At 41.8% G+C, this 16,484-nt stretch overlaps 1 protein-coding gene across 4 annotated transcripts in view; it reads left to right on the forward strand.

Moving 5' to 3' along the window:
* The window catches only part of SACS (sacsin molecular chaperone), a 78,397-nt gene that overhangs the window by 41,548 nt on the left and 20,365 nt on the right, over window positions 1-16,484 (forward strand). For 2 of the 4 annotated variants that reach the window (XM_057533206.1, XM_057533207.1), the window contains 6 exons: window positions 3,760-3,847; window positions 4,744-4,829; window positions 7,298-7,409; window positions 10,553-10,699; window positions 12,765-14,256; window positions 14,873-14,964. In XM_057533206.1, coding sequence (XP_057389189.1) covers window positions 3,760-3,847; window positions 4,744-4,829; window positions 7,298-7,409; window positions 10,553-10,699; window positions 12,765-14,256; window positions 14,873-14,964 — 2,017 coding nt within the window. Of the gene's footprint in view, window positions 1-3,759; window positions 3,848-4,743; window positions 4,830-7,297; window positions 7,410-10,552; window positions 10,700-12,764; window positions 14,257-14,650; window positions 14,777-14,872; window positions 14,965-16,484 lie in introns of those variants that run through there. The other 2 variants (XM_057533208.1, XM_057533209.1) reach the window with 2 other exon arrangements.

Genomic DNA, 16,484 nt, shown 5'->3' on the forward strand with positions numbered 1-16,484 from the left:
GCTTGCTCAGTGCGTTTCTCCTTCTGCACCTTGGTGAACTCACTGGGAATATGATTGACATTTTCTGAGCACTTAACTACGCTCCACACACTGTTCTGCTGGGGACTTTGCGTGTATCATCTCATTTACTACTCAGAACAGCCAGCCTCAGGCGATGGTTGTGACTAGTCCATTTTGCAGAAGAGCAAAGCTAAGATTCAGAGAGATAAAGTATCAAGTCAGGATTTGAACCCACATCTGTCTGATTCCAAAGTCTATGGACTTTTGACTGTTCCACATCAGAGAGAACCTGTCAGGCTGTCAATTGGGAATAAGTAAAAGTTAAATGTAAAGTTCTTTAAAACAAAGAAGAGCTTAAACCATTAAAAGTGAACTTTGAACTCAAGGATGGAGCTCTCCTAGAAAACAATCAGAGGGCACAGTTCTCTCCTGATGCAGAGGACGGGCTATGACTTCTACGGAACTGGTGAACTTAGTGATGCTAACGCATGTCATCAAGAAGGGTCTCCTTTTTATAAGCGAATCTTTCACAGAGGTGGTTTCTCTCCCTTTTTATTCAGTGCTGCTCAGAACCTCTTAGATTTGAATCATTGGTGAGACTTCTGCATACTTCAGGGTAAGCAGAAACAAAAGCTGCTGACACCTCGGTGTCACTCGCTGGTTCTGGTTGGTTTTGGACTTAGCATTGGGCACTTACTTGGTCCTCAGTCTTTCCAGGTCACCTACCATCCTCTTCTCCTTGTCTCTCTTGCTTTTCCTGGTCTGGAAGAGGAATCTGTAAGTTCTTCTTCCTGTTCTGTGAAGAGAGTGAAGCTGTTCGTTAGAGCTGCGTATCTTCCTGACCCTTTCTCCTCGAGCCAAATGTGTTTGAGCCTCAAACCCGGAGGTCTGAAGTATTGCTTACCTTTCCTGTCTTTTAGTTGATCGGAAACGTCCTGCCTATCAGCTCTTGAATCTTGAGAACCTCCTTGTGTTCTTGACAGCTGAAGAGAGGGGAAAGTGTTGGGAGATCCAGATTGCAGTTCATATTATACTATTTGCTTCACAATTTGGAGAGAGTTATTGTTTCCTAGTAAATGAAAGTGAGCGTCTCTGAGGTCCTCAAGGGAGGCTTAGGCTGGCCTGAACAGAGACCCGGTGTTCAAAGTATTTTGTCATCATTCTGTTTGAAACAAAATATGAAGACTGAAATGGACAACTTTTAAGGTTTCGTGGCCTCTGGAGATGAACACGACCAATGTCACTTTGCTTGGTTGAATGATTTAGGGTCCAAGGAGAGAGGCCCAAGCAGAACTCCCAATTCTTGGCAGTCTCAGGGGGAGAAAGCAGGTAACACTGTTGAGGTTATCTCTGCTGCTTGATTTCTCTTTGGGAGAATCACCGCCTTGATATGGGCCACTGATTACAATCTACCAAAAGCATTCAGTGTCAGACTCACACAGCAGTTAGGTGTGTTTTCACTGACAGGGTTCTACTCCATGTATTCTTCATTTTCAAGTCCTCTTTAAGACCTGGAGACATCTTCCTGTATTACAGATTTCCTTCCTTCCTCCCTTCCTGCTGTTCTTCTTTAAAAGTACCTTAGCTAACTGAATTGGACTACTAATCCTTGGTTTATGCATAGCTCTCTTTTAGTAATCAATTAATTAGTTAATTAATAATAGAATGAACAACCTTGATGACATCATCCAACTGGAGAACTAGAATGCTGTTGACAGTTTCCTTTCCCTCTGTTCTTTTCTTCCCCAGCCTGTATGCCTGTCTCTTTTGCCTTACCTCTTCGTGTGTTTTATTCTGGTGCCTTTTTATAGTTGTTTCGATAGTTTTATCATAAGTGTGTGTGTGTGTGTGGATACCTGTGTTTGTATGTGTGTATGGATGTGTGTGTATAAGCTAAACAATATACTGTTTACTTTTAGTTGTTTATGAACTTTACAAGAAGCTTATTATGCTATATGTAGCAACTTGGATTTAGCTTTTTTCACTCAATATTATGTTATGAATATTCACCCCAATTTATGTACAGTTTAGTTAAGTCATTTTCATTGCTGTATAATATTCCACTGTATGAATATGTCATAGGATTTGGGTTGTTTCTGAATTTTTGTTGTTAACAACAGTACTGTTGTGATTATCTTTCTCCGTATTTCCTGTGCACAGAGGTTTTTTTTACAGGCTTGCCTTAAGATTCAGTGGGAACACGTATATGAAAGTGCTTTATAAACTGGGAGCTGTAACAACTGTTAACAACCGTGTTCAGATTTGTATTTTAGAAATGGGGACTAGAATGAAGATGATGTACAGAAAGTAAGGAGACCAGGTGGGAGATGGTTATAGAAATCCAACAGAAGTTGAGAGTCTGAACAGTTGGAAGTGGAGAAGACCGAGTTAGATGTGAGAGGAACTGGGAATGGACACGCTGGTGCCGCTGTCGGTGGAGGAGGGCCGCTGAAGCCGCCTTTTGGCAGGCCGAGCTCTGGGAGCCTGGAGGGCAGCCGGGTGAGGTGGGGGGTGGACGATGGAGATGGTGGAGTTGTGGTATGGAGAGCACTGTCCTTCAGCACCTGTCCTCCCTGTCAAGGAAGAGTCAGTGACAGAGGTGGTTCTCACCTCTTCCACCAGAGGTGAGAGCTGGGGTAGTGTTTGCAGACTGTTGCCTGTGAGTCACTCCTCGGTAACATGAGTGGGCTGCTGGGGAGAAGTGGATCTGGCAGTTTTTCAGAAAAGCCGTCCATCACCTGCCCCTGTGGGTCATGATCACACTTGTACCCTGCCTTTGTGGGAAACAGAGCAGTCACCAAAAGGAAAACGAATACTGAGGCATTTTTCAGGAAAGCCAGTTGGGGAAATCATAGACCAAAGCAGCTTCAGAGGTTGAAGTCCTCACTTGTCTCTTCCTTTCACATCATAGCTTTTTTATAACAACGTCTATAAGCAGTTTACCAAAGTGTATTTCTAGGAACAGTATCTTACAAGGTGCTCTTCAAAATAAATGAAAAAAAAATTACTGCTAAGATTTGTGAAATACCACATAGTATAATCCTTTGAAAGAAGGTTACCATAATATTAATATGTTGAATGCCCTAAAAACCAAATTATTCCAACAAATTAAAGCTTTTTTTTTTTTTTTTTTTTTGGTCCTCTAATATCTGTCGAATCCCATGGAGCTCTGTTCTGAGTAATACTCTCTGGAAATGCTGATCAAAATAATGATTTTGTTTATGTTGATAATCCTGATTCACCATAAAATTTTAAAAATTATTTTAAAGCAGAATCTGTATATCTTTATCTATTTGTAATTATTTAAGGAAAAAGCATTTACATTTTTAACTAAAATTTTTGACTAAATTTTTGTTCTTTGGAATATTCACTTCTCCAGAACAACTTATTTCCTTATATGAACACTTAACAAACAATATTTCTTTTTTTTTGTTATGCATATACATAAATCCACTCTTTTTTAGATTCTTTTCCCATATAGGCCATTACAGAGTATTGAGTAGAGTTCCCTGTGCTATACAGTAGGTCTTTATTAATTATCTATTTTATATATAGTAGTGTGTACGTGTCAATCCCAATCTCCCAATTTATCCCTCCCCCGTTTCCCCCCTGGTAATCATAGGTTTGTTTTCTACATCTGTGACTCTATTTCTGTTTTGTAAAACAAACATTTCTTAGGTGAAAAAAAATGAGGTAAAGTTTTGAACTTGCAGAATTAAGAACTATATTGCTTTTCATAATTTTATTTTCTTTTTTCAGTTATCTGACTGGATCAGGATTGGAGATCTGACTTCCCAAAATTGTCATCTTTTTGTAAACCTTCAATCAAAAGGCTTAAAAGGGGGAGGTATAACATTGACTTTACCAGGAGTAAATTGCACTTTTAGTCGCATAAAGATTATGTTTTAAAAATAAAAAGAATGTACATAACATTTGGATGTGATGAGGGGATGTCAGGGCCAGAGGAACACAGGTGTGGGTGGAGCCAGTGAGCTGTAAGGATGCATGGGTGGAGTAGTCTGCGGGCAGGGTCCTGTGGATGCTTGGTCGTGGTGGGTAGTTGTACTAAAGTGATGCAGGTAAATTCATAGTGATGATTCTGTCTTAAGCACAGATTTCTTTTTTACTTATAAACAGATGTATTTTTATTCTGTGCATCTGAGAAATTATTTCCCTTCCCCCATGCTCCCTACGCTTTGCTGTCACCTATCTGAAGGTGACCTGGTTGGTCAGTTCTGAGAATCTCCAGTTTAGGAGAGACTTAGGGTATTTGAACTGGGCAGCCATTGAGACATTGTGCCGTATTTCAAAACACTCAGGACATTGGTTGAGTTTGCGACTATTAAGGATGTCATAACAGGCACCACAATCTCTGGCTTATTACTTAGTGGCAAAGCACCCACAAAATAGCACCATTTATTTCATTTGCTTTGGAAAATAGCAACACCCCGCCATGCTCTTTATTTTTGAATTAATAACCTTATGTGACATTTGGTATATGTTTGAACATTTTTTAAAAACCTAATTTGTAGTTTAATTAAAAATCTTGAGATTTGATAAAATTGAATCTGCTTTGCTTTGTACTGAATCTGTTTAGTCAGGTAGCCCTCGTACCAGAGGGCTGCAGTGAAGTGTGTGAAGTCAGAACTTGCACAACTTCATTGTGTCTCAGAACCAAATAACACGTTGATAATAGGCCAGAGGACTGGACTTTCTTCTAAAGTGTTTTACACGTGTTCTCAGGTCGATTTGGTCAAACAACTCCCCCACTTGTTGATTTCCTCAAGGACATTTTAAGAAGATATCCAGAAGGAGGACAGATTCTTAAGGTGAGGTATGGGTGTGTGCATGTGTGCATTTACATTGATAAAAATGAGACGGAATAGTATTACTTACAAGTCCTGTTAGTATTTACATTTTAGAATTTTGTCTAGATTTGAATGGCTGTGTCTGTTTCCCTCTGCACCTGCAGTGTATACGCTGGATGGGATGGCTTGAGATGCAGTCCATGTAAATATGTGAGGTTTCAGAGGCAAAGGAACCCCCTAAGCTGCAGTGTGCTGTAGTCATGCAGTGTTGCTCTAGGAACATTTATTTGGTAATTTTATGTAATTATGTAGTGTAATTTTATGAATTTTATGTAAAACATTGTGCAGGGGCATTACAAACCAACCAGCCGACCAAATAAAATAAGACAAAACCCGCATTCAGAGGCCATGAACCCATGCCTGTTTGACTCCCCTAGATTTAGAAGTTTGCTTTTTGGGAGAGTTTATTTAAAAGGATAATTGTTTTAGTTAAGTATTTCTATTTACGATATATTCTTTTAGTTTGAATAAACTCATTAAAAAAACAAACTGAACAATCATAAAAGAATGCAAATGGAAGATACTGCAAAAGTTAGATTTTGTGTTTAAGCTTAATAAGAAACTTCCTTAATTAAGTGTAAAAGTAGATCAATTATTATGCATTTTCCTCTAATTATTTAGTTGTTATTGTGTTCAATATCTTAGCTCTTATTATATTTTCTAGTTTAGATGGTAAAATTTTAGAGAATAAGCACTAGGTCAGTTTAGCTTACCTTAAGTATTAGTCATACTCAGGCAGGCGCTGATTGAGGAGTGCTGTACCCTAGGGAGTTTACTAATGATGAGGCACTGGGGCAGTTTAAGTCCATCTCTGAGAGCAGGCACCAGTGGCCCACAGAAGGCTAATTTGAAAGCCATTTTTATATTGAGATATTAGGAAAGTGAAGGTGGGAAGAGTGTCATTATTGGGTTATGGGGGTAGAGAGAGGTGAACAGAATAAATTTAAGATAGGATTTAGTAGGGCCTCATCAATTCAGAAATGTGTGGTAGAGATCCTGTTGGCAAACAAGGCAGTGGTCGTGAGCGAGGTCTTTGTACATTCTTAGGGTTAGCAAGCGCTGATGTGTAGTCCTTCCGCTTTGCTTATTGTGTGGATTTGTGTGCCAGACAACTCAGTATGATTTTTGTCCCTTGGATATTTTAGTAGAATTCTACCATTTTAGATGTAATAGGAATCTTAGAATTACCTAGACTTAGGCCACCACCTTGTGTGATGTTTGCTGAAATAGATCCAGAGAAATTTTAGTGACTAGCTCAAGATCTTATGCAAATGGGCACATTTATTGCCTCTTCTTCTCAGAATCAGTTTGAAAGAGATCCCCTGAGAAGAAGGGCCCCATCGTATTTTTTGTTCAACTTGAGACTGATAGTTGGAATCTGGGACTTGGGATGTTATCTTGTTTTCTTCATCTCTGTTGCCTAAAATACACATAAGTCTCAAGTAGCCATCCAGATGAAAGCAAGATCCAGCCTCTAAAGTGCTATCATTCTGTAAGTTAAACTTGCATTTTGCTACCTATTTAATTTTTATTTCTACCTTTAATATTATTTTATATTATACCCTAATGTAAATAAGATTGCTAATTTTTAGGGATTCTACTAGACTAAATAGGGTGGGAGTGGGTCTTAAAAATCCCATGAGAAATAGGAAGTTGTGTAAACAGGAAGACTTTGTAGCTGATGAGGAGGTAGATAAAGGCGTGGTCATGTGTTCGTGTTTGGGGTTGAACGGCATGTGGGATAAGTGTCCCCAGCCTTCTGGTGTGCACGGGGTGAACTAACCACCCACCTGATGTCACAGCCAGCTCTCATTTGCACACTGTTCCCGCACCCAGTCTGATGCTTATCTTGTTGCATGCGGGCGGTGCGCTGTGTCACCCGCTCGGATGAGGGCTTTGCTGTCCGCATGGCTGTAGCATCAGTGTACGCCCTCTGCAGTTCCTGCCCAACCCTGCCACCCCCACCCCCGTTAGTGATTCCAGCGTGCTGGGAAAGTAAGAAATAGTGCCCCCCAGAGTTAGAGGTTCACGAGTGTGCTAATACAGGGTGGATTATTCTGTGTCTAAAGACCCATCCATTTAAAATATAACCCCTTGATTTGGTTTGGTCTAATTCAGAGCTCATCCAGGAGATTGTCACCTGTTCTTTACGTTAGACTACACTAGGTCGAATTCTACTAAAATATCCAAGGGAGAAAAATTATACTGAGTTGGCTGGCACACAGATCTACACAATGAGCAACGTGGAAGGACTACACATCAGCGCTTGCTAACTGTAAGAATGTACAAAGACCTCGCTCATGATGCAGATAGTGGGTTTCCTTTACTTATGTGTAATTACTTTTTAAATATTATAAGTAAATACAAAGATGGGCAGTAGATTACTGTTTTATTAAATATTATTATTTTTTGGTGTATTTCTTGACTAGGAATTAATTCAGAATGCAGAAGATGCTGGGGCCACAGAAGTTAGATTTTTATATGATGAAACTCAGTATGGAACAGAGACTCTTTGGTCAAACGATATGGCACAATATCAGGGTAAGAATCAATAATTAGTTACGGACAAGTTTTATTTTATGTACTAACAGGTGAGTTTTAGTGATTTACAATTCAGTGTTCAACAGTCAAGTTACCACCTGTCCTTCACTTCTTGGCGTATTTAACTCCAAGAGATGTTTTTCTCTGCTTTTTGTGGGCAGATGTCTCTGCTAGTTGGTATTTTTACAGAGTGAAGAATAAAAATCTTGAAACTCAGAGTAATAAGCAATGTAAATACATAAACCTCTTATTCTGTTCAGTCAACTTGTGAGCATTTATATCATTAGCGAGACAAATAGAACACTTCTCTGCATTTGGAAAGAAGTTAGAGGCTGTGGCTTTGTGTATTACTTTGTGCTTTGAGAGTGCCCTTGAATTATTTTGAAGTAGGGTGAGAAGGAAGATTGAAGGAGAGAAGTGAGTAAGGAAAATGAAAGTAAAGACAGTAAGAAATGATAACCAACGTAAGGACTCCGAAGTCCTGCGCTTTGAAGTGCTGTGTTGAAAAGACTATGCATAACTTTTAGTACAGCTTTAAAGTCAGTAGGGTGATTGTGAATGACTGTGTGTGGTAGAAAGTCATTGAAAAAAGGCAGGATCAGTTCAGACTCTCCTGGACATATTTTTAAGGGGATGTAAGTCATATATATATATATATATTTTTTTTAAGACCACTCTATTTATTTATTTATTTTTTAAACTTTGGGGTTTTATTTATTTATTTATTTATGGCTGTGTTGGGTCTTCGTTTCTGTGCGAGGGCTTTCTCTAGTTGGAGCAAGTGGGGGCCACTTTTCATCGTGGTGCGCGGGCCTCTCATTATCGCAGCCTCTCTTGTTGCGGGGCACAAGCTCCAGACGTGCAAGCTCAGTAATTGTGGCTCACGGGCCTAGTTGCTCCACGGCATGTGGGATCTTCCCAGACCAGGGCTCGAACCCGTGTCCCCTGCATTGGCAGGCAGACTCTCAACCACTGCGCCACCAGGGAAGCCCAGTCATATGGTTTTTAAAAGAGGTTTCATGATTTAGGAGGGTAATCAACATTACTGTTAAATATCTAAATACTAAATATTTAGCACTTATGACATATTTATTATAGAAATAAATAAATATATTTATTCTTAGGTCATATTTGTGATATGGAAGTTGCATTTTTAAAATTCTATAAGGAGTTGGGATGAGACGTAGTATGTCAGGAGGTTTTCATTCTAGCCCTGACGCCTGCCCCCTTCATGATCTCGGGCAAGTCAGCTCACCCCCATCGTTCATTTGTTCGGTGAGAGGGTGAAACCAGTCAGGTTTCCTGGCTCTGAGAGCCTGTGATTTAATGTAATCATTGTCGAAAGATGCCCCGTGTAGATATGAGGGACTTTTGTCTGAATCCTGATCCTGCGCCGGGCTCCCCGGGGCCCACGTCTGTGGGTTGCTGGTGTGCTGAGTGTCAGTCAGGCCTGCGCCTCGTGCTTCCTGTGCCTGAGTGGGGCCCCGAGGCCGGCTGCCTGTCAGCCTCTCCCCTGGAGTGGCGAGAACGCAGTCCGCCCCCAGTCACTGAGGGTTCAGGGAGCTCGTGTGTGTCATAGTGCTTTCTGTCTGGTGTCATCCTGATTGGGGGAGTGTCCTGTAGAACCGTATACGGGAAGAGGTCCTGGAAGTATTCTGCTTCACAATTCTCTCATGTCTAGGAGTTTTTCCTTCCAGCCCTGACTTCACCTCATTAGAAGAAAAAATTATGAAACAAGATTAATTAGCTGAGTTTATGCGTAAGCATACTTAGAGGCTCTTTAAAGTGACGTCATATTAGACAATTTTTTAAAACTTGCACATACAGAAGGAAGTGGACATGATCTTTGATCTCTTTAATTAACAAATGTTTGTAGAGGGCCCTCCATGCTTGTGGTGTTTGAGGGTCTTTCTCTCGCATTCAGACATGAGCGGTATCTTGGCTGGTGTCATCTTCTTGGGTCACAGTTTTTTCCCTTTACCGACACTTAGTGTTGTAGATGGGAACTCTTGAGTTCAACTTGTTTTTGTTTCTTTTTTATGTAATGAGATGACAAAAGACTCAGAATGTCAGATCCGATGCAGAAAACTCAGAGATCTTCCCCAGTTTCTCACTTTACTGAGGATTTCAAGGATGTGGTTAAGAGGTACAAGTGAAGGAGTGTGGTGAAATCTGGGGCTCCCCCAGGCCCTTTCCTGCTGTGTCCGAGGACACCCTGTGGCCTGGGTTTAGCAGAGGCGGCCTCCACGTGCTTGTCCTTCCTACAAAAGCCTCGCAGTCTTGGCCTTTTCATATCCTCACTTTGACTATTTTCCGAATAGCAGTCACGCCATTTTTGTAAAGCAAACTGTGGCCAGCATACCCATATCTGTGCTTGAATTCATAGGCGCGTGAGAAGGGTTATTTTATTTTATTTTTTTTAAGGAACGCTATTTATTTATTTATTTATTTTGGCTGTGTTGGGTCTTCGTTTCTGTGTGAGGCCTTTCTCTAGTTGCGGCAAGCCGGGGCCACTCTTAATCGCGGTGCGCGGGCCTCTCACTGTCGCAGCCTGTCTTGTTGCAGAGCACAAGCTCCAGATGCGTAGGCTCAGTAGTTGTGGCTTACGGGCCTAGTTGCTCCGCGGCATGTGAGATCTTCCCAGACCAGGGCTCGAACCTGTGTCCCCTGCATTGGCAGGCAGATTCTCAACCACTGCGCCACCAGGGGGAAGCCCGAGAAGGGTTATTTTTCACCCTATGAAATAATATATTAACAAGGTTTCTTTGGTCTTCTTATACATTTACAGGTAATTCCATTCACAAAAATAAATATTCTATTTAGGAACAAATTTAAAAGTAGTACACTGTGATTAATTTTCTTCTTTGCCCTGTGTTTTGAGTATCTAAGTACCATAAGTTTTCCTTTTTGGAATTTTGGTCAACAATACTATATTTCCTCTGCTGGTAATTTTTACCATTAATTTGTAATTTCTGTTTTTAATGTGAAAGCAACCAAACTGTAATGCTGGATCAGTCACTCCATTCAGTTCTTTCCATCTTCCCATCAAATAAGCAATGTTATGTAGAGGAAGTTATTGTAAGAGAAGTGATCACCCAGGCTCCCTTCTTTCTCAACACGTGCGTGTGCCTCCTGATGCCCAGGGCCCGCCCTCTACGTGCACAACAACGCGGTGTTCACCCCGGAGGACTGGCACGGCATTCAGGAAATAGCACGGAGCAGGAAGAAGGACGACCCTCTGAAGGTTGGAAGATTCGGAATTGGGTTTAATTCTGTCTATCATATAACAGGTATGGTGTTTGGCTTTTCAGGCTTGAGACTGACAATTATTTTAGCCTATATTTTGTACTTTATTGGGTTAACTTCAGAGATGATACTGTTTTAAAAGGCATTTTTCCCGAATTCTTGTCAGTGGCAAGTATATCAATGAAATATCAGTGCGTCTTGTGTTTTCTCAAGTTACCATGGTAACTATACCAAATCTTCATCATGTGATGCAAAAGTTAATGCCATCATTTCCGGTGGAATCAGTGTAGTATATTAAGTCATTTTATGTGAGGTTTGAGATTTTACGTGAGCTGTTGAAAGCCTAGACAAAATTGTTACTCTAAAAACTTTTACACTGCAAATCTTTAAGAGTCAGGCAAACCGATTTTCACAGATTTTCTTATACATAGGTTTAAATAACAGGAAGAAGAAAGTATAATATCCAGTGGTATTGAATAACTGACAAGGAGAGGACCTTTGAAATGACTCTGGTTTCTCACTTTCTTCATAAACATTTTACTCTCTTTAAACTTACGAGTATTTTAACCATTACTTTGAAATCATGCTTGGAATCTAGAAAGAATATGAGGTTTCTGATTCATGGTTATAGTAGGAAATACTTGAAACTCTTAGGGTAGACACCTCTAAGGGTATATGGCTGTTCTTCCAGAATCAGAGCTCTTAGTATTTACTGTAGTTTTGTGATAAAACTTTTTTATGAAATTAGCACTTGTTATCGTTTAAGTTTGAAACCGTTTGTGCATTTTGAACTTGCAGGAGAAGGAGGGTTGAGCTGGCAGAGCTGTAGCTGTAGCTAGAGTGGCATATAATTTATTGCCCAAACTGGGACACTGCTGAGAGTGAAAGAGGTGGTATTATTCTCAGACACTGGCCTGAATTGGGACTGCCCTGGGCAAGTGGGATATAGGGTCACCATCACTATGGCCCACTTTTATTTACTAAGCCTATTTTTTAAATTGCATTTACATTATTACGATATATTGTATGATATTGTGTTAAGTAATATTAGTTATGTGTTATATAATAACACTGATGAAATCATAACATTATATAACAATTATACAAATATTAATATTCATGTGTTCAACTATTTGTGAGTTACTCGTCACATCTGTGTCATGTAGTAGTTTTTAAATTTTATGGGGGCACACACGTGAGTTGCATAAGCATGGAGCCAGTTGTACAGGAGTGAATTGTTTAGAGATTCCCCTGATGGCCAGCATCTGCTCTCACTGTGATTTGTTCGCTATCGGAGAACGAGCACATTTATGTGGGACAGTGTTACCCAGGGTGCTGTTCTCTAATCTGAGGATTTGCGAAGTTCTTGAGTCCTGCTTTACAACCATCAGGAGCCTCCCTGACATAGTTTCAATAGTGGGAGTGGAACAGGGAGTGTGGACGAGGGGGCCGGGGACCGGCGTTGCTGGTGGACGTGGTGGCTGGGCCGGTGGATGTAACATCTCCTACTTAAAATACCCGAGAGCTTAGGAGTCGGCGGTTGTGACACCTGAGGCTGTGGTCAGTGACCATGCGTATTACAGGTGGACCTCACGGAGTTGTGTCTTGTGTGAAGGTTAGGCCCTCAAGTCACTGCCCATTTCACACTCGCTCCAGGGCATGGTGCTGGCAGATCATCTGTGTTGTTCTTTCTCTTCCCTCTTTTCTCAGAGAATCTGTGGTTGAGGTTTTATTTTGAGCATAGGCTGCAACTCTCTTCTGTTTAATTGGGTTCACAAGGCTATGGGGAGAGTGTAAATATCCAAATTCTCTTTACGTATTTTAATAGTTTAATAAGTGTTTGAAGATATATCTTAGGTTTTCACAACAATCATGTAAAGTCTCTCAATGCCTGGTACTTTTTGAATCAAAAGAGAAACCATTTTTTGTGCTCAAAGAATTATATTTCGAAAGCTAAATTTAGTTTGTTTTTAGATAAATCTGTTTAGAGTCATCTTGTGGCTCATGCTTTTTCATGTGTAATATATGATAGTAACTATCTATTGTAGTTGTACTTATAATTGTCCTTTAAATTTCAGAGTTGATCATGACTTGAATTTTCCTTTACAGATGTTCCTTGTATCTTTAGTGGTGATCAGATTGGGATGTTAGATCCTCATCAGACACTTTTTGGTCCACATGAATCAGGCCAATGTTGGAATCTCAAAGATGACAGCAAAGAAATTAGCGAACTTTCAGACCAGTTTGCACCATTTATTGGCATCTTTGGAAGCACCAAGGAGACGTTTATAAATGGCAGTTTTCCAGGAACATTTTTCCGTTTCCCCCTTCGGCTACAGCCCTCCCAGCTTAGTAGTAACCTCTACAATAAGCAGAAGGTTCTCGAGTTGTTTGAGTCTTTCAGGGCAGATGCAGACACGGTGCTGCTCTTTCTGAAAAGTGTGCAGGACATCTCCTTACTTGTCCGTGAGGCCGATGGAACAGAGAAGCTGGTCTTCAGAGTGAGTGCTAGTGAGAATGCAGCCCTGACACAGGAGCGGCCGGATTCTATAAAGATCCTGGGAGCCGCCATCGGTAACTATTGTGAGAAGATTCCCAGCAACAGCATAACCTGTGTCACGTACCCTATAAATATAGTTTTAGAAGATGAGAGTGCCAGGGGTGCACAGAAAACGTCTTGGCTGGTGTGTAACGGCGTGGGCGGGCGAGGGATTAGTAGTAGGCTCGATGCATTGGCTGATGAGTTGAAGTTCGTCCCTGTCATTGGAATAGCCATGCTGCTGTCAAGCAGAGCTGAGGAGGAGGGAGGAGCAGCGTCCGCGTTCTCAGGGAAAGCCTTCTGCTTCCTTCCTTTACCGCCTGGCGAGGAAAGCAAAACAGGCCTCCCAGTTCACATCAGTGGCTTCTTTGGCCTGACGGACAATCGCAGGAGCATCAAATGGAGAGAGCTGGACCAGTGGAGGGACCCGGCCGCCTTGTGGAATGAGTTTCTCGTCCTGAACGTCGTCCCTAGAGCCTACGCCACTCTGATCTTAGACTCCATAGAACGTCTGCAGGCGGGAAGGAGCCCTGAACTGCCCCTGTCGGTGGACGTCATCTACAAGCTGTGGCCCGACGTCAAGCGGGTCACGGCGCACTGGCAGCCCGTGTTGGAGCCTCTGTTTCACGAGCTGTTCCAGCACTCAGTCCTGTATTCCCTCAGCGGCCACTGGGTCCCCTTGGAGCAGGCGTGCTTCTCGGAACTGGATGAGAGTCTGGAATGCACCAGGTCCGTGCTCAGCTATCTCCAGAGCTCAGGGAAGCAGGTCGTCAGGGTCCCGGCCCACGTGGCCGCCGCCGTTCAGCTTGCGGCGTCCGGCGTGAGGCCCGTGAGGAAGGTGACACCCGCGTGGACCCGGCAGGTGCTGCGGAAGGCAGCCCACCTGGGCGGTACCAGCGCCGCCGAGAAGCTGCAGCTGCTAGAGTTCGTGCTCTCCGACCAGGCCTATGGCGAGCTGCTGGGGCTGGAGCTGCTGCCCCTACAGAACGGAAGTTTCGTCCCCTTCTCCTCGTCTGTGTCCGATCAAGATGTGGTTTATATAAGCTCAGAAAACTATCCCAGGTATGCGCGGACCCCACCTTCTGCCCCTGCCCGCACCTCCAGTCGGCTGCTATGAAATTCATCTCCTGTCAGTGCGGATGTTACCTTAGGGTGACTTTTGCAGAGCTGCTTTGTTAAAATAGGAAAGGATACATTTTTACATTCTAAGGTGAAAGGCATCCAGATGTTTACCAGTTAAAGAGCGGGTCCAAGCAGTTGTTTTTCTTGGAAATTCCAATAACAGAACACAGAAAAGAATGTTTATAAAGAACTAATAATAACTACAGTTAGTCAAAAGTGAATTATTTTGATGAAGTTAATTTAAATTAATTAAAATACTATACTAAGTAATTCTTTATAACTCAGGGTGTGTATTGACATTTCAGAAAATAAAATGAATTTTATTCTAAGAAGTTTAGACAATTTCTGGATTTGGATATGGTGCATGATGTCCTCATGTTTTAAAGCGAAGCCTGGATAATACTTGATCAAAAAGTATTGCAGTGTGATTAGATGTGTGCCTTATAATTGATGTAAAATAGTAAGTACATTTAACTGGCTTGAAATTATATGATTGAATTTCTGTATCTTAGAATTGTTAGAAGATTAAAATTGCTGTGTTTCTTTCACTTTTTAGGTCCCTTTTCCCAGGTCTTGAAGGAAGATTTATTTTGGATAACTTGAAGCCTCACCTTCTGGCTGCTTTAAAGGAAGCTGCCCAAACCCGAGGTATTATAGCTGTTGAGTTGTTGTTTTTTTTTTTAATATATGTATTTATAAAAATGACAGCTTATGTAAGTTTCCTATTACGTTGAACTGATAGGAAATTATTAGTTACCCATTTTAGACGTTATCACTCAGCAGTTCCATGTGGTTCAACTTCATGTACTTGTTGTAGTTTAAGATGTGTCAGTGCTGGATTCTGACATCTAAAAGAATCCGAACGTGATACTGTATTTAAGTGTCTCTCGTCACGGTCTGACGGTGTGCCTTTGTGGATGTGATTCCTGGCGCGTGCGCAGTGCTTTACAGCTTTCAGTGCTCCCCGTTCCTTTTCCATTTGTGCCCCCAGCCTCATCCCTTGTAGCCTATGCGGTGGTGAGGGCGCTCTCGTGGGTTAGAGGGCGCATACACGGAGAGAAGGTCGTCAGCCTTGCTCTGTCCTCACACCACCTGCCTCCTCAGTTCTGTGTGGCTGTCCTGGGGCAGCGTGGAGGAGATGCAGGCTGACAAAATGACCTCTGCAGCAGGGCCAGGAAAGGGCACTCCTGGGGTCATAGCAAAGGCTGGGTGTCCTTTATTGGGAATCCTTTTTAGGAAAAGACAGAATAATTGGGGGAAAAAATCACCATGGTTCTGTTTAGTATTATCTTCCAACTTTTGTGAGCATCCTTTCTCTTGTAAGACTGTTGCCTGAACTTTTTCTAAGTTAGATATTGGCCTGAAAAATTCTAGATTTGTCCTACTAGTTGAGGTTGTAAAGCATATTCTTTGTGATGTGTCTTTTATACTATATGCTGTTTTCTTTTCAAAGGTAATGATTGTGCATCTTCATTCATGTAAACAGAAGGGAAAGGAGCTGGAATGGGGGAGGCGAGTTCAGGGTGGAGCAGAGTGACGCTGAAGGGAGTGCGGGTGTGAACCAGGAGGGCATCCCTGGGACACTGCTCTTCCCAATATCGAGATCCCTTCCTTAACTGGGAATTGTCATCTTCAGAGTAGCCTTTTTGGGAGTCTAAACGTGGATTCCTATTACTCTGCCATTCTTTGCTCCAAAGTTTTAGAGATCCTTGCTTTTCAAATTCTCTATTACATTCTTACATAAAAACTTTACATTGAAATATAATGTACGTACAGAAAAGTATACATATCTTAAATGTAGGCCTAATGAAGTCTTATAAACTGAACACGCCCAGATCAAAACCAGAGGACTGCCAACACCCAGGGACTCCTGGCTGCCTTTTCTGTGACAGTCCTGTCCACTCAACGGTAACCGTGACCCTGACTCTTAATAGCACCGATTGATTCAGCGAGTTACTGTACTCCCTGTGGGGGGAATCACAGTGTGCACTCTGTCTGCTGCTTTCACTTACTCTGAGTTTGTGAGATCCATCCAGGTTGGTGCACGCAGTTGTAGATCATCGTTTCCATGGCTGTGCTATTTCATTGTGTGGTTTTACTTTCTTTTGAAGACAGAATTTTTGTTAATGGCCAGTAGTTTCTGAGGTAGATAGGGGTTTGGAAATCAG

Source organism: Balaenoptera acutorostrata, chromosome 18, assembly GCF_949987535.1.
Source record: "Balaenoptera acutorostrata chromosome 18, mBalAcu1.1, whole genome shotgun sequence".
Taxonomy (NCBI): Eukaryota; Metazoa; Chordata; class Mammalia; order Artiodactyla; family Balaenopteridae; genus Balaenoptera; species Balaenoptera acutorostrata.